The sequence below is a fragment of the Cyprinus carpio genome, chromosome A20 (assembly GCF_018340385.1).
Source record: "Cyprinus carpio isolate SPL01 chromosome A20, ASM1834038v1, whole genome shotgun sequence".
NCBI lineage: Eukaryota > Metazoa > Chordata > Actinopteri > Cypriniformes > Cyprinidae > Cyprinus > Cyprinus carpio.
The window spans coordinates 14,672,340-14,689,901 of NC_056591.1; the positions used below are offsets into that span (position 1 = coordinate 14,672,340).

The 17,562-nt window shown below is 37.5% G+C and overlaps 2 protein-coding genes and 1 pseudogene across 3 annotated transcripts; all 3 read left to right on the forward strand.

Annotated features, from left to right (window-relative positions):
* Window positions 1–414: 414 nt before the first annotated feature.
* On the forward strand, window positions 415–2,926 carry LOC122149057 (annotated as a pseudogene).
* Window positions 2,927–3,237: 311 nt separating this feature from the next.
* Window positions 3,238–13,452, forward strand: sel1l (SEL1L adaptor subunit of ERAD E3 ubiquitin ligase). 2 transcript variants are annotated; one of them, XM_042777744.1, is made up of 21 exons: window positions 3,239–3,848; window positions 4,006–4,049; window positions 4,344–4,515; window positions 4,859–5,026; window positions 5,301–5,406; window positions 6,979–7,141; window positions 7,366–7,419; window positions 7,511–7,570; window positions 7,909–7,990; window positions 8,381–8,535; window positions 8,711–8,767; window positions 8,850–8,918; window positions 9,037–9,114; window positions 9,193–9,255; window positions 9,339–9,426; window positions 10,297–10,445; window positions 10,529–10,694; window positions 11,359–11,433; window positions 11,902–12,074; window positions 12,535–12,663; window positions 12,754–13,452. In XM_042777744.1, exons 1-21 carry the CDS (start codon window positions 3,776–3,778, stop codon window positions 12,958–12,960), a joined length of 2,331 nt encoding a protein of 776 aa, XP_042633678.1. In that variant the 5' UTR covers window positions 3,239–3,775; the 3' UTR covers window positions 12,961–13,452. The 2 variants fall into 2 exon arrangements, with proteins under 2 accessions (XP_042633677.1, XP_042633678.1); XM_042777743.1 differs by having other exon boundaries at window positions 3,238–3,848; window positions 9,037–9,255.
* A 150-nt stretch (window positions 13,453–13,602) lies between these two features.
* On the forward strand, window positions 13,603–17,453 carry LOC109045081 (phospholipase B1, membrane-associated-like). Its single transcript, XM_019062950.2, has 8 exons — window positions 13,603–15,033; window positions 15,217–15,307; window positions 15,601–15,659; window positions 16,175–16,242; window positions 16,352–16,395; window positions 16,510–16,630; window positions 16,786–16,837; window positions 16,946–17,453. The coding sequence occupies exons 1-8, from the start codon at window positions 14,857–14,859 to the stop codon at window positions 17,120–17,122; spliced, it is 789 nt and encodes a 262-aa protein (XP_018918495.2). The 5' UTR covers window positions 13,603–14,856; the 3' UTR covers window positions 17,123–17,453.
* Window positions 17,454–17,562: the final 109 nt, after the last annotated feature.

Genomic DNA, 17,562 nt, shown 5'->3' on the forward strand with positions numbered 1-17,562 from the left:
CTGGCCAAGGAGGTCCGCAAGTTCCTCGTTTCTAGAGGAAGCTTCTTCACCCAGTTCCGGTTTCTGGGACTTTCTATGGGGGCTTAGTAAAGGTCTTGGGGACAGATGCCGCAAGTTAAGCAGCTCTTGACTACTCCTTGCACATTTCCTCCCTGCCTCCTTCGGATTTCCCCAATCATGAGAGTTTTGTTTTGTAAGTTTTATATAGGCCTGATCTTTTCCGTTCTTCACTGTTCTGTTTAACAATCTCATGAATATTTATGACATCTCATCGACGCAGCAAAATCAGCTGAGCTCCTACTGCATACGTTATTCTGTGATTCACGAATTTACATCTGTCAGTCCTTGCACTGTTATCCCACACCCGCAGTTTATTGGAACATCTCAGTTCCTTTAAATCATCTAAATTCTGTCATGGCCAAATGGTGAGAGGGAGACCAGCGTTGGACTGTGGAAAAAAGAGCAGATGTGACAAATGTCAATAACTGCTGCTGGTGGGTTACACATGCATATCCTCCAGTTGGCAACACCGTGTGAACCATAAGGGCTCTCTCTCTCTCTCTCTCTCTCTCTCTCTCTCTCTCTAGATATTGGGTTAAAATGCTAATTTGGGTTAAAATGTTGATTTTTAAATGATCCTTCGTGTGACATGCACAACTATTTAATATTCAGTCTCAAGAATGGGCGGCCAGAGACTGTTTATAAAAACAGATAGAAATGTTTTAATGGAGTATGGCTTGACACTTAACAGGAAACTTCTGAAACTGTTTTATATTTTACATATACTGCCTACATCTGATGTTACGGCCATTACGTTAGTTTTTCCAGTGTTTGCAGAAGCCTCTGGAATGTCCTGTAGGGGTTGGCATGGTCTATTTTTGGAAGTACATGAATGTGAGACAGAATTAGACTCAGGGTGTTCTGATGAAAAGCAAACTGAGTAAGACTTTTGAACTGTCCCACTTGAAATATGTAAAATGTAACTTATCTGTATAAGTAATCTATAGTTATCTATATTACCCCCCCCCCCCAAATAGAATTTGGAGAGACTGCTATTAAAAGTATTTGCATAGTTCTCTTTTGAAACTTGAATTAAATGCTAATTCTATCAAATAAACTTTATAAATATGTATTTTTCTTGATCTTATTACTGGACGGGAGACCGAGATGTCACAAGACTGGTCTCAAGATGCAGTAAATATCCTCCTTCTTGGGATTCGTGTAGAGGGTGAAGAAGGCTCATGTGAGATCACAGACATCAGCAATATAGATGGCGAGGCCTCTATCAACAACCGCAAAGGGAAACTCATCTACTTCTACAAGTGGGTTGTTAAGGCCAATTGGACTGGTGAAAGTTCTGTTTGCACACTCAACATAATAACTGAATGAAAGATGTGTTGTTGTTGCTGTTTTCTTATAGGAACAAATAAAATGGGAATCAAATATGAAGGCACTGTGGAAATACCAAATCTCTTTGATGAAAATGACATGGATGACTTAGACGTAACTGAACCTTTCTCCCAATAAAAGACTCTTTCTATAAGAGAGAGCATGTTGAATAAAAACCTAACTTATGTTTGTTTGTACAGATTTGTGTTACATTTTGTAAAGACCTGCCAAGCACACCAAGCCAAGCACACCGCTGACTTTACCAACAGAAAAAGCATTCAACAAACAGAATCAGGAGGCACAAGCCAAGGTCAATGATTATGAAAGACACAATAATGATATTCAAGTTACTTTCCTTACCTGAAGAGTTGTGTTGTGTTTTGTTCTTAATAAAGAGGTAGGTTTGATTCTAACTTATTTTTTTTTTTGTCCATACAAATGCAATTAAAGCAATAAATGTGTATACTGTATATCCTGGTGTTCTCTTTTATGCATAGATTATTTGATGTTGAACTCACTTGCTCTTTGTCTTTTCATCTGTGTAGATGTTAAAGGCATTTACACACCTTGCTGCTTTTATGGATGGGTCCTCGGGTGGAAAATTCAGACTACTGGAAGGACATGTTTATGGGCAGTTTGCAGAACTGGTGAGAATGAACTTTTTATAATAATTTTAATTTGGTTTGATTGATTTCTCTGGTGAGAATTTCACTTGATTCTTATAGTATATTTCTGTAATGAGTTTTTAAAAAATGTCCTTTTCCCTTTAGATTCCAGACCTTGAAAATGGAGGTTTTCAAGTTGGCCAGCTAGTATGGTTTATTTATTGTATATATTCATGTAGTATTAAAATTTCTTTATGAACTCACATGCCATTTTAATGTTAGTAATCATAATAAATGACATTTTACTTTTCTGTATTATTTGTTTTGTATATGTTAAGGAAATTCTATGAAATGTGTTGCTCATTGTTGATTGTTTATAGCCAATGTTCATTACTATCACTGGATCTCTTTGCTTTAATCTGAGTAATGATTTCTTTCTAATTCTCATTCAGGACATGCAGCAACTGTCACTTTAAACTTTGTGAATCAAGGCAGCGAGACAGAGCTGATTCTGGAGGCCAGAGGAGTTCCCAGCAATGAGGAGGAAAGAATGAAAGAGGGCTGGCAGAGATACTATTTTAATGCCATTAAACAGACGTTTGGTTATGGAGCACGACTCTGCTAAGCCAAAGCTCATGTCATGCTGTGCCAGGAACTCGGGACATAATACAAACAGATGAAAAAAAGACATCTGTGTACATGAAACACTTGTTGTATACCCTGCCTGCACCAGTTAATTGCTGGATGCCCACAAACATCTGTGCCTTTACAGTGAAAAATAGGTGGCTGGATTCTTTTTTTTTTTTTTGCATTTGCATTTGCATTAGAGAGCTTATGTCATGTTTGAAAAAAGTATGTATGTTTGAATGTTATGTTAAAATACATTGTCAAATCTGTGTTGTAATAAAACAAGAAATAAATGTTATAACTTACAAGAGCCTCAGAACCTGCTCTCGAACCATTATATCTCTTATGAGTGTGGATTATTTTGGACTATTTAAAATATTTATTTCTAGTATTTAGAATAATAATAATATAATATTTGATATTTCCCATATTGTTTATTTCACACACAGCTGAGAGAGAGTCAGCTGTCCCCCCAAGGCGTTCCCACATCCTGCAAACTGTCGTGTACACTTCTGCTCCGTTCGCGTACTCTTGTGTGTGCACATCTGATTGGTCAACTGACTCTTGGAGGGCAGCGATTGGCTAATTTCTCCGATTCCGTTTCCTGATTGGTGAAGCCGCGGCGGATTAGGAAATAGGGGGTCAGTCAGTGAACAGAAATACGCTGAAACACGAGAAACGCTATCGACGGCTGAACTGTTAACTTATTGTGTTGCTGAATTTAATCAAATTTGCATTTGCCTTGGGAAGGTTATTCCGGGAATCGTCTTGGAATATTTTCATGGTCCGCGACAGACACGGCATTAGTCTCTGAGAAGTGTTATTTGTTTAGCTGTGCTAGCTGTGTGCAGAGGCTGTCACCGAGTTAGTTAACGTTACATTATTGAGCTGCTATCTGAAAATGCTTTGATAAAGGTGTTAATGTCCAGTTTATGCGAATGGGTTGGTTTATTATAATCCATTTTTGCTCTTGGGAGAAGTTTCTGGTTGGTTGGCTCGCTGGTCAAGTTCTATAGCTAGGCGGTTATGCAGTCAGGTGCAGTTCACTGACAGATTTATATCTAAATGGCTAGCTAGTACAACAGATAGTTAGTGTGCAGATTTAACTAAGTCAGATTTTTAGGCGTCCACTGCGTTTTGCACACTCTGGCAACATGAATCCCACAAAGAAGTCTTGTCTGCTCCTTATTTTGGTTTTAGCAGTGACTTTGGAAGTGATAGCTGGTGGTGAGTCAGAGGCTCTTCTTGAATTATGAGGAAAATGTGTGTTTATTTAGACGTTAACCAAAATGTAAAGCTATTTAACATTTACATTCAATATATTATCATGTGCTGTAAAGTGTATATGAGCTGTAAAATTGACTGTTTGGCATCTTGATTGCAGAAGTACTAACAGATGATGAAGTTGCAGAGGGTGGTGAGTCTAAGGTAAGCATTAAAACATAATGACATATTATCAGAGCCATGTAACTTGCACTTGGGTAGCAGTGTTTTGTGTTATTAACAGAAATTAAACTCCATGTTCTCAATGTAACGTTTATGGATTTAAAAGATTACTGTATACACTATATATATATATATATATATATATATATATATATATATATATATATATATATATATATATATATTGTTTATACAGTAATATTTTAAATCCATACACGCACATATGCGTTCAACTGTCGTACTAATGTTTTCTGTTTATGGATTCGTCAAAATCAGAGCAAAGATGGTAATGATGGCTCCAAATTTGTGGTGGGGCAAGCGTATGTCCCTAAAGATACCCAGGCTGACAGCAGTACAACAGACAATGAAGTGGAGAATGAGGTTGAGGGGATTGAACAGGAAGACCTTCCGAGTCAGCCTCCTCCACAAGAGGAGCGTCATAAAGAAGGTGAGTAGATCCAGATGGGGTCTGCAGGTGCTTCCTGAATAAGATGTAGTATTCTGGTTTTGTCGGTAGATTTCTCTGTTCATTTAGCATAATTTTTATTCATCTCTCTTTACTACTCAGCTAATATTTTGCTCCCAGATTCAAGGTTTTGATATTGTTTGTGTCATACGTCACTTATCTTTAGGTTTTTATGGCATAAGATCTTTCTTTGTTGTTCGCCATCTCACAGCTTGCAATGTTTGTTAAGAAAAGAAACCTGCTCACCCATGCGTTCACGTATGTAGTTGGTTTCCTGTGAAAGTGTTTGGTTATTGTGTCATTTTCTCATTGGTGTTTATCATAGTTCCAGTGGTGATTGGTGGAACGGCCTCCGGGGAGCCCTGCGTGTTTCCTTTCCTTTTCCAAGATAAAGAGTTTTCGGAGTGTACTACTGAAGGCAGAGTAGATGGGAGGCTGTGGTGTGCCACAACGTACGACTACAACACTGATAAGAAATGGGGCTTCTGTGAAAGTGAGTGAGCTGTTATTGGTAGTGTACTTTATATAATAAAAATGAGTGATATTGTTTCATATTGTGAATCTACAGCCTACATGAAAAATGATATTACTTTAGTTGAAAGTTCTTGGCATGTTAGTATAAAGCTATGCTTACTCATCTGTATAATTAGCCTAGATATGAAGAGATCAGTGCTAACTTTGCTGACCTTTATTAATCAATTGTGATTCGTAGCACTTGCAGTTTTTATACCAAATGCATGTGTAATTGTGTCCATCTGTCCTCACAGCGGAGGAACAGGCTGAGCAGAGGAGGTTGGTGGAAGAGGCTGAAGAACAGTACCAGGACACAATTAAGATGATTAACAGCACAAACCGAAGGAGCCAGAAGAAAGAGTGAGTGCTGTGCAGCCATATATATATTTTTTTTTTTCTTGCAGTGCACTTTCAACAGTTTTCTTATTTGTATGTCTTTAACCTACACTGTCTGAAAAATTGTGCAAAAACTGTATTTTAAGACCCAATTCAATTCTAAGGGAAATTGATCATACCTCTTCATTTGAAGTGAGGTTCCCGAAAAATCTTCGTTTGAAGGGTTATCTGGCCCTTCCCCCTACCCCTACCCCTCCAGCCAAAATAGAATTGAGACACCCCACCCCTTCACATGAATGCGCGAAAAGAAGTGAAGGGGTAAGGGGTAGAATTGGGATTGGGCCTAAGCCCGTAGCCTGTGCAGTACCCTCAAAGATACACCTTTGTAGCTTACTTACTCTTAAAGAGTGAGTATTTGTACCTTAAAGGCACGGTATGTAATTTCCATCGCTAGAGGGTGCATATTCAAATCAAACAAAGGCGTAGTTTGATGACGCCATGATTAAGTGTGGAATCATGGGAGCTGCATCTTCATCTCCACAAGTGATGCAATCTGACAGGACTCGGGCAGAAATCATGTTCATGGATGAACTAATATATTAAAGATTTATTAACGTCACTGTAGTATGAAACAGGATGGGGCTGAAAGCTGTGGAAGCGAAACGAACCCACTGGAGCGATTGCTAATGAGAGACTAGTGCGACACATGACTCGAAAGCAGCAGAGCTTTTATAATGCCACAGTCGACTGCTTCTGCTCTTTCCGGTCATGTGTATGTAGGGTAAAGCTGCACTGTTTTATCGTAATAGCTGCATTAGAGTTCTGTTATAATGCTACTCTGTGCATTTACACGGCGGCTGCTGTGTATATAACAGAGATTATATTTCTGTCTATACGTGTATCTAAACAGTTCCTCACCTGTCTAATAAAGCACATAACATATAAAAGCATTTGCTAAATGATTATTAAGTATTGATGGATTGTGATTTTATGTTTGTGTTTTTGTAATTTTTTTTTTGTTTTAATTTGTTTTTTGTGTAGTTTTGGTTTCAGTATTGGTGTCAAAAGTATCAACATAAACTTTAATCACACTAAATTCAAAAGTTTAGGGTCAATAAGATATACTTGTGTTTTAAATTAATCAAATTTAATTCAGCAAGGATGCGTTAAACTGATCAAAAGTGACAATGATATTTAAAATGTTGCAAAAGATTTCTTTTGAACTTTGTATTCATTAAAACATCTTGAATGTATCCGCAAACTGTTTCTACAAAAATATTACAGTACTGTATTGAATCCTGAGCATCAAATCAGCATATTAGAATGGTTTCTGAAGAATCGTGTGACACTGGAGTAATGGCTGCTGAAAATTCAGCTTTTCCATCACAGGAATAAATTACACTTTGAAATGTATATTAAAATAGAAATTTAAATTCTGACAATATTTTACAATATTACTGTGTTTACAGTATTTTTTTCAAATAAATGCTCCCTTGGTGAGCATGAGAGACTTCTTTCAAAAGCATAAAAAAGTCTTAACAACCACAAACTTTTGAATGGCAGTGTATATTCTTTATGTTGATTTTTGTATTAAAGGTTGTATGACAGACTCCTGAAAGTTGCAGAGATGGGTCATGCCAAGGCCATGGAGAAGGTGGCATATGCCATGCTGTTTGGAGACTACTTACCCCAGAGCATTCCTCAGGCAAAGGAGATCTTTGAGGAACTGGCACTGGAGGGCTCCCCTAAAGCCCAGACTGTAATAGCAACTGTTTATTAACTAAATGTCATCTTTGTATGTTTATACTGATGCTTTTTTTTGTCCCGTGACTCATTTCAAGCCATTTTGTTTGGTTTTTTTTTTTTTTGTGTGGTTGTTGTATCACTGCTGTGCTATTGCATCAGGAAAACTTGATTTATAAATAAATATATATAATTTTTTTTTTTTTACATTGAGGACCCATTCAATTTGTGTTCAAACAGGCACTTGGTTTCCTATATGCTGCAGGATTAGGGGTGAACTCAAGTCAAGCGAAGGTATTCTCTAATTACATTTATCTAGAAAGCACAGCATCCTTATTTTAAATGTAAATGTTTAATTTAAATGCTTTATTTCATCTAATTGCAGGCATTGGTGTACTACACCTTTGGAGCTTTGGGTGGAAACTTAGTAGCACAGATGGTTCTGGTAAGAATGATTCTCTGTCCTGTATTTCAAACAAGGGAGGATCTTGTTCCAGCTAGGAAAGTAGACTTGATGACTTGCTTATCGTATGTGTCAAGTCTTCATTTGACTTTGCATATATCAAGTTTAGTGTCTAAACAAACCTTCAGATCTATTGAAATTGTGACCGACATGTTGGCTCTGTTACATGAAGCAAAACTGAAACCACAGATCCTGTTGCACCATAATTTATCCATGACTACTTTCTCAATTAATTGGTGCTGCGTAGGCTTGTGTGGCCTGCATTTCCTGGCTGTGCCCTCTACTATATGCCATTCTTATTTTTTTTTTTCTTTTCTCAGGGCTACAGATATTGGGGAGGTGTTGGGGTTCCTCAGAGCTGTGAATCTGCTCTCACTTATTACAGACTAGTGGCCAATTACGGTAAGTCTTGTCACATTTCTATGCAGTCCTCATACATGTCTAAACACGTCTAATTTCAGCACATCATTAAAAAGTTGTTATCTGGATCCATGGTGGCCACTTGAAAAGATGATATCTTGTTTACTAACTATAATCATGGTCTCTATGCTTTTTTTGTTCCCCAGTCCAAAAAAACTATGTTTGAGACTTTTCTCAGCAGTGTGAACATAAAAAAAACTGTAAAATGTCTGACGTCATTTATTTTTAGTTTGAATTTTGCTCCTTCTGCTCACCTGTAATCACTGGTACTGCTCAGTTGTTCTCACTCATTCCAGATCTGAATTAAGTGATTAAGTCTTTTAATATCAAAGTAACCTAAAGCAACTTTTTTTTTTTTTTTTTTTTTTTTAGTGGCCAGCGATGTGTCCCTGACAGGTGGCAGTGCAGTACAACGGATCCGGCTCTTAGATGAAGTGGAGAATCCTGGTTCTAGCAGTGGAATGCTGGAGGAGGATTTAATCCAGTACTACCAGTTCTTGGCTGAGAAAGGAGATGTACAGGCACAGGTTAATAAAACCATTTTGATTGGTCTAAGAAGAATTTCACCCTGTTACATTATTTGAAGTTGAACATAGACTGTATCACTGCAGCTATTTTATCTTTTTCATATTTGGTGTTAATGGCCTTGTGTTGTACTTGTATTTTTGATTATTACCATCACATTTTAAATTTTTTGTCTAGGTGGGTCTGGGCCAGTTGCACTTACATGGAGGACGAGGTGTGGAACAGAATCATCAGGTAATTTTTCATGGGCTCTGCCAACTTATGTGCATTTCGTCTAATGATTTTATAGTTACTTTCTATTTGTCATTATTTTCAGCGAGCATATGAGTACTTTAACCAAGCAGCAAATGCAGGGAACACGCATGCAATGGCATTCCTTGGAAAGGTATAGACTTAAGCCTTTTTTTAGTTTTCCTAGACTGTAACTGAATGTTGAACCTCACATTCATTGAATGGTGAATCTCACTCTTGTATTAACTCTAACTCTGATTCTGTTGTCTCAGATGTACTCTGAAGGCAGTGAGTATGTGCCTCAGAACAATGACACGGCTCTGCATTATTTCAAAAAGGCTGCTGACTTGGTGAGAATTTTTTTTGATTCAGAAGCTGTTTATTTTCAAATGTTCTCCTCTAATCTGTCATTTTTATTGGCGTCTTTAGGAAATCCGGTTGGCCAGAGTGGCCTTGGTATGGCTTACCTGTATGGAAGGGGTGTTCCTGTGGTGAGTTTCCTGGATGAGTTTAACTGAACATTGTGCGATCACTGAAAGACCTTTTGAGTTATTTTTTCTTCTCAATCCTGCAGAACTATGACCTGGCACTGAAGTATTTTCAGAAGGCTGCAGAGCAAGGATGGGTGGATGGACAGTTACAGCTGGGAACCATGTACTACAGTAAGTGTGTAAAGGGATTGCATGTGAATAATTGTGTGGACAGTTTTTGCTTTCTTTTTTTTTCCCTTCACTTCTGCGTCTTTACCTTTCCTGCTGTTACAGCAAAAGGAAAAATAGTCAGCCATTTATGACACTAAGGAACAGGTTTTATTGAGCCAGTAAAGGCCATGGAATATGTTCATTCATGAGGTTCTTTACCTTTCTTTCATCTTGAATGTTAAATTTGATATATAAATCATGCATTAATTTACCCAAAAAGTTTAATACTCGTATTTTCATAGCAAATACAGAAGTGTGCATATTCCCAACAATTGCTCAGCCCATGCCTCAGAATATAGAACAGTACGAAGTGTTATTGTTATTATTGTTGTTATATTAAATCATTTTAAAATAATTTTATCAGACATTCAAGTAATTTTACCAGACATGAAAATTTTCAAATGATAATAGTAATAACAACAACAAATATTGCTGATAATTTTTTATATTTAATAGACTTTTGTAAAATAAAATTGAAAACAAATAGAAAAGCCATTTAAATTTATATTATGAATTTTTCAAGTGTTGCTCTGCTCTAAAAATGCTGCTTCAGAACGTTTCTGTTTTTCTATTCCCTCTTTCTACCTGCTTGTCTAGCTCACTGTTCCACCACTTCAATAGCGATTTGTCTCATTTTTATCTTAAATCACAGCTGACTCCTTTTAGTTTGGTTGCCTAGGTGATTGTTGCCATGACAAACTCCTACCTGCATTCTGCTTTGACATGATCTTGACAAACATTGAGGACCGAGAAGTGTGTTAGTCATTTCAGCTGGTAGGTGTTGAGAGTATTAAAAGTGCATTCATGACTATCATTTTCTTCATATTTTAGATGGAATCGGGGTGAAACGTGATTATAAACAGGCTCTTAAATTCTTCAACCTGGCTTCTCAAGCAGGTCACATCCTAGCCTTCTATAATCTAGCCCAGATGCATGCCACAGGGACTGGGGTCATGCGCTCCTGCCACACTGCAGTTGAGGTGAGGCATTATTTCATCATGCATAGCCATGTTTCAAAAAACTTTTCTGATAGTTGACGATATTTGTATGTTTGTGAGACCAGCTCTTCAAGAATGTGTGTGAGCGCGGCCGATGGTCTGAGAGACTCATGGCAGCATACGGAAGCTTTAAGGAGGGCGACATGGACTCTGCTCTAGTACAGTATCTACTGCTGGCTGAACAGGGCTATGAGGTCGCCCAGAGCAATGTGGCCTTCATCCTCGATCAAAGTGAGTCAGTGCTCTGCCACTACCACCAGAGGGCACCTACATCCATATTATTTGTGATATTTTGTCACTTGGTCTGAGCCAGCACCAATGTTTTTCTCATCCTTTAAATCTGCCCCTGACCATAATCTAAATTTTGTAATAAAGCACAGATTTCCCTTAGTTATGATTTAATTTAAAATTGGTTATTTTTAGGCTTGGAAAAGTCCTGGATGTATGGCTTTTATATTTTATATAGAATATACTTTTCCAAGGAGAATATAATTATTATTATTTTATGTTCTGTTCTAAAATATTTTAAATATAAATGTGTTCTGAAATGTTTTGCTAGATAATCAGCTAGATGTTACTTTTAAGAAATTATTACAATTAAAATGTCATTGAGATGCTAATGAAAAACTGCCCTGGAAATCTCTATATTATGATTTTTTTTATTTTTTTAAAATCATAATTATTAGTCATCGTAAGTGACTGGAAAATAAGTTATGGAAATTCATGTGTAAACATGTAGCAACACTTAAAGTACACAGAATCTTTGTGAAGGTAAAGCAGTCTGCACAGAAAGCCTTCATGTTTACTGTTCCTTGGTAAATTAAAACCCAGCTAAATTAAGCCATTTCACGTTTGTAAAAATAAATCTTGCTCTGTGTCTGTGTGTGTCTTTCAGAGGGGTCACAGATTTTCAATGAAAATGAAACGTACCCACGGGCTTTGCTCCACTGGACCAGAGCAGCTTCTCAAGGTTAGACTGTTTTCTTCAACCCACAGTCACTCTAGCAAAATGCCAAAGTGCTTTGATGACCTTATAATAATTATAGTGAGACAAATATAAGTGCTTACTACATGGCTCTCTCAAATACTTGATTCTGATTGGAGAGTCGCAGCATCCTGCTGTCTCACATTTCAGTATCATTGCTGTCACACTGTGACAGTTTTTTCATACTCCTATTACTTTCATATTATTCTTTGAATAAGTTGATTAAATATTGATAAAATAATTTCACTATATCGCGCCCATTTATTTACTTGGTACACAGCTACGTAATAAGCAGGATAATGTAAAGTCATACAATTGTTGCAAAGTAAGCTAAATTTTATATATATATATATTATAGAAATTATATGTATTATATTTATTTGGCTCTATGAAGCTGTTGAATACCCAGGACCTCTGTAACATTATCAGTTTTATCTTATGTTTTGTTCACAGGCTACACAGTGGCCAGAATCAAGCTGGGTGACTATCATTTCTACGGCTATGGCACTGATGTGGACTATGAGACTGCAGTCATTCATTATCGTCTGGCCTCTGAGCAACAGCACAGTGCACAGGCCATGTTCAACCTAGGCTATATGCATGAGAAGGGCCTTGGTATTAAACAGGTGAAATATCTGTGCATATTTAATTGTAAGATGTGCACTATCATTCAAAAGTTTGGAGTCTGTGAGATGTTTTTGAAAGAGGTCTTAATGCACACCAAGGTTGCATTTATTTGATCAACAACAGTAAAATGGTGACATTATTTATTAAAAATGTAACATTCCTGTGATGGCGAAGTCTCTAGTGTCTAAGTGTTGAAACCAATTATGCTTCTTAGCATTTTTCCGCAAACCGAGATGCATTTTTCAGGATAATTTGATGAATTAAGTTAAAAAGAACAGCAGTTATTTGAATTGGAAAACTTTTGTAACATCATAAATGTCTTCTCTGTCACTTTTGATCAGTTTAATGAGCCCTTGCTAAATAAAAGTATTAATTTCTTTCTAAAAATTTTTTTACTAACCACATTTGATCTGTAACACAATTTTTATTTTTTTTTATTTTTTTATTGTTCCCCCACAGGACATTCATCTGGCTAAACGGTTCTATGATATGGCTGCAGAAGCCAGTCCTGATGCCCAAGTTCCTGTGTTCCTGGCCCTCTGCAAACTGGGCTTCGTTTATGCACTACAGTACCTGCAGGATCTCAATGTAAGTCACATCTGTCAGTGAGCATCCTCCTGAAATCTGATTAGTCTCTAGTCAAGGAATAACCAATAACATGAATCTTTTTTTCTTCAGCTGAAGGAGCTTCTATCTCAGGTGGATCTTGACCAGTTACTGGGTCCAGAGTGGGATCTCTACCTCATGACTGTCATTGCTCTGCTCTTGGGCACAGTGATTGCATATCGGCAGAGACAGCACCAAGCCTTACCCAGAGCCCCTCCAGTGCCTCCTAGACCTCCGGGCCAGCCTGAGCAGCCTGCAGGAGAGCCTGAGGAACAGTGAGAGATCAGGGTGGAGGTGACCGAACAGGACTAGGATACGGGAGAACAAATTGAGGCCCATTAGCATCTCTCTCTCGGGACAGCCGCTGACACCTACACCCTGCTTTTGGGTTTATAATCCTATAAACCCCAGAAGAGCTTTCAGGACTCTCGTTGCCCTGTCCATTCCCTCTTTAGTCTTTTAACTGTGGCTTGGAGAAAAACTAGACGAACTTCTACAATATCTTAAATGTGCGCCTCAGGGTTTTGCCAGGTGAAATAACATTCGTGCAAATCAACGCTCACTATGTGGGGGGAAAAAGACAATGCTGAATGAACTCCATTAGTTGTTTCTGCTTTTTGCTTGCCACTGTGCTAAAAGCCAAGGATCGAACCTATTTTGTGCAAAAGGACAAAAGTAGTTTTCACTAGCACATGATGTAGATTTCACTGTCTTGATTACAATGTGCACAGTTACAGATGAATAAACTACACAGTAAGTAGTATAAGGTTAGCAATCTTTCAAAAGGTTTTTTTATTGCCATAAACACTCACCTTGCCAAATGTTGAATCATTGAGATGACTACAGCCCTTGATCTCCTTTTATTGTTCCAAAAGTGTGTCTGTAGGGTGTTTTTTGGTAAAGATTCAGTGCAATTATGGCTGGTGCACAGTGTTTCAGATTTTTGAAGCTCTAGTTACCTCAAACCTGATTTTTCAGCAGTCACTCAGCCTTTCCAAAAGTTTCCAAAATGGGTCTTAAATTCCTCTGCATACACAACAAATATTTTAATTGATGAATGGGTTGCTGTACGGCTATAATGTTCAGTTTTTGGTATTACAAGACACCTTTTTCCTTTTTTATTTTAAGATCAATACATTGCTCTCCGAACTATTTTTGATTTTCGTGTAAGATCTGTAGCTCTGTGCAATCTAACATCAACGTCCTGAAGCTGATTCATTTGTTTTGGGACGTGGCTACTTGTGTGCTAAATCTCAGTTTTAGGTTCTTTTTCAGAGGAAAAATATTTCGGATCATTTAAATTGTGAGCATGTCTAGAATGTTTGAGTATTTGGCGATGGTGTCTGCTGTTTCAGGTAAAATAGCAATACCACAACGTGAAAAAGTCTGCAATGTAAATGTATGTATGTGTATAGGACGTAAAGATCTGTTGTTCTTACAAAGATTCACCAGAGCATTAGATTGTTTTTGCAGAGTTCTCACAATTCAGCAATGGTTTGAAGCTATGAAAGTGATATATCAGATTCTTCTATGTTCCATGTCAGTCAAATCACACATAATACTGAGATAACAACGGATGAGTCTTAAAAAGGGAATAATTACAGTTTCAAATAGCAATGTTTCTAAATAACTAATAAAAATCAATGGGTTCACATCTGAATGTAATTTCCTATCTTAATATAATTAAACCTACAAATGCTATTCAGTCCAAACAAACATCCAGTGCGCACAACATCTCTTATTTCTCTCTGAAAGGGTTCCTGGTCCTCCTGATCTGCATTGAGCTGTGGGTCTGTTGCTCCCAGGCCCCAGTGCAACATGGTTTCCATTAAAGCTCTCTAAAGTTGTGAATGGTCACCAGTCCTCTGGCAGTTGCATGTGCGCCTGGATCATGCTTTATGTTGGTGGGCATGAACTTCGTCACTCAGCTGTTTTGGGTGGGGGAGATAAAGGGGCACTGATATAATGGCCCCGTTCTCTCTGCACGCACATCCATTGTGCTAACCCGCTTGGAAACGCTCCACCATGGAGTGGCTTTTCATTGCCGTGGCAACCTGCTTGCTAGTCCTCTGTCCTGTCAAAGGTAAGTGCTAGAAGCATCCTGACCTGGGAAGATAAGCTGGAGCGCAGGGCCCACGTTACATGTGTGAGACTGATTTAGGATGAAGGAAGGAGATGTTTGCGTGGAGCCATGTTGAAGGCCTTTGTGCTTGTCAGTGGAGGCCAGACTGTCATATTTTGACTTTTTTTAAGCCCAAACTGCTCATGGATCTTAACATTTTTTCCGGTGACGAGTGGAGGCTGGAATATGAGGAAGGACTCCGTCACTACAGTGAGGAAGCGCTTAGAACGGTGCGTTTGTGTATTGTGATGGAAATGTTGAAATGTTACATGAGGTCATAAATACAACCTTCCGATTGATTTATCTGTTATAAATCATAATGTAAACATCTTTTTTGGTTTATGGTGTGGTCCGTGGCCTGAATGATGTTTTAGTTGTGACATCACAGAAACAAGCTTGTTATTTTGTTACAGGAGTTTCCTGAGAAGACCAGGCCAATCAGTTTCAAACACCCACCTTTCATGTGTCCTGACATGAGCCCCTCCTCTTCTGTGCCCACCTCAGGTAGGCTGGTCTAGGGTCAGTGTTTTGTCCACATTGTGTAATCAGTAGTGTATCAGACTATATGGTCAAAGTTGTTCATACAAGCTTCCAGTGCTAGTCATGAATAGGACAGTTTATAATTGCATTTCTCACATTTATTTTGAGGCTGTTTGGTCATTTTTACCCAGGTCCTGATGTTTATCATTGTTGATGAATGTTAGCTCTTGTTGTACCACAGGCAAACTTCATCACATTATAATTTTTAGATAATGTTTTGGTGCCTGATCTTCTGATTCACTGTATCTCTATTGCAGTTGAGCTGGTGAAGGCAGCGGATATTAAAGTGATCGCTGCCCTTGGGGATTCATTGACAGTGAGTGATTATTTACTCTTTCCTTTATTCAGTTTAGTGCACTGTTGATGGACACTATTCATTAGTTAGCTGACAACAGAATTAATTCTACACTATCTTTAATCACATTCATTCATAGGTCAAAGATGAAGTAAACAACTAGGGATAATTCACCCAAAAATGTCAATTCTGTCATCAACACATGTAGTTCCAAACCTGTATGATTGTCTTTCTTCTGTCGAATACAAAAGAACATATGAAGAATGCTGGTAACCAAGCAGTTTTGGTTACCATTGACTTTCATTGTTTGGACAAACAAAAAACAAAACAAAACATAGATTTCTCAAAATCACACAGGTTTGAAACAACATGATGGTGTGTAAATGATAATGGAATTTGTATTTTTGTGTGAACTATTCCTTTAAGTAAAATAAGAACAAAATAATTAGTAACTGATGCAGTTACTGATGATACAGGTGTGTAGCGAATAAAGTAATAATAATAATCTCTAATAATAGTAATTGTCTCACTTGTAGACAGCCATTGGTGCAAATGCAACCACAGTTCTTGGCATACCTATTGAATTTCGTCACGTGTCTTGGAGGTATTACTAATACTTTTTATTTCTGTATTGCTTCTACTTTTAGAAATAATGTGACTTCTATTTGCCAATAAAATGCTCTTTTTATTGTGATTATTCCATATTTAAACAGCATTGGTGGCTATGGATCCTTTCAAGATGTCATTACACTGGCAAGTACGTCCTTTTGCCTTTATATCAGTCATATTTTGAATTAATAATCAGAAATCTTCATAGTTTGGCTGTGAAATTCTTTATAAAAGGGCTAACTGTTCTGTGCTTATGATTTAGACATCATTCGACTCTTCAACCCCCACTTAGTGGGACCTGCCCCAACCAAGACGGTCCATGGGACCCCAGCTCCCCTCTGCGAGACTGGATTTAACCTGGCTGTAACCGGACACAACACCTTGTAAATGCCAGTACATCATTAGTCATTCTTCATAAATGGTTGTTAAAGATAAAGCACTTGAAAATATGCCATCAAGATGTTTTTACTTTAACTGTATTTTTAATTTTGCTGTGGTGTTTTATCAGTTAATGATATTAATTTTGTTGTCTTCCTAGTAATCTTCCTGAACAAGTCAGGCATTTGATTGATACATTGAAAACATATGAGGTATGTGCATTATTTTGTTACAGTGCATTTGAATATGCTGTTTCCAAAACTACAAATACAGATGGTGAAATCTTGCCATTATTGTGATATTTCCATCTTTTGCTACAGGATATTGACTTTGATGAGGACTGGAAACTGTTGACCATTCTAATTGGGATGAATGACATCTGTGATTACTGCAAAGACAAGGCATTGCTTACAAAGCTGTTTCTTTGGCAAACTACAGACAGAAGATTCTTCTACAGTATTGACAAATTTTGTTCACAATGTCAAAGCGGAAACTAGAGCAAGCTTAAAATAAATGTTAAATTGATTGTGAACACATAGATGCTTGTAAAGATGATCATTAACAGCATGTCTCATAGTAGTTGTACTAGTGCTTTGAAATGTGTTTGCTTTTTTAACAAACAGTAGTTCTAGCCTATAGTCAAAGTGCTGAAGTGACCTTTAAAGATTCTGTATTCAGATATATTGTCCTGTAGGAGTGTGTTTTTGGAGCCTCTAAATTAATGTTCTCCGTTTATACACACAGTCCCTGTTTTCAGTGGAGAACTTTGTCCATTACATGACTGTGTCCTTGGAAATGCTGATGAATGAGGTAATTTTTGAGATTTGGGCAGAATCTTTTTTTTTTTCTATCAATGATAGATTGAACTGAATGTACTGTACCATATATCTAAAATTGGTCAAAAGTGAAAGTAAGACTTTTACATTGTTATAAAAAA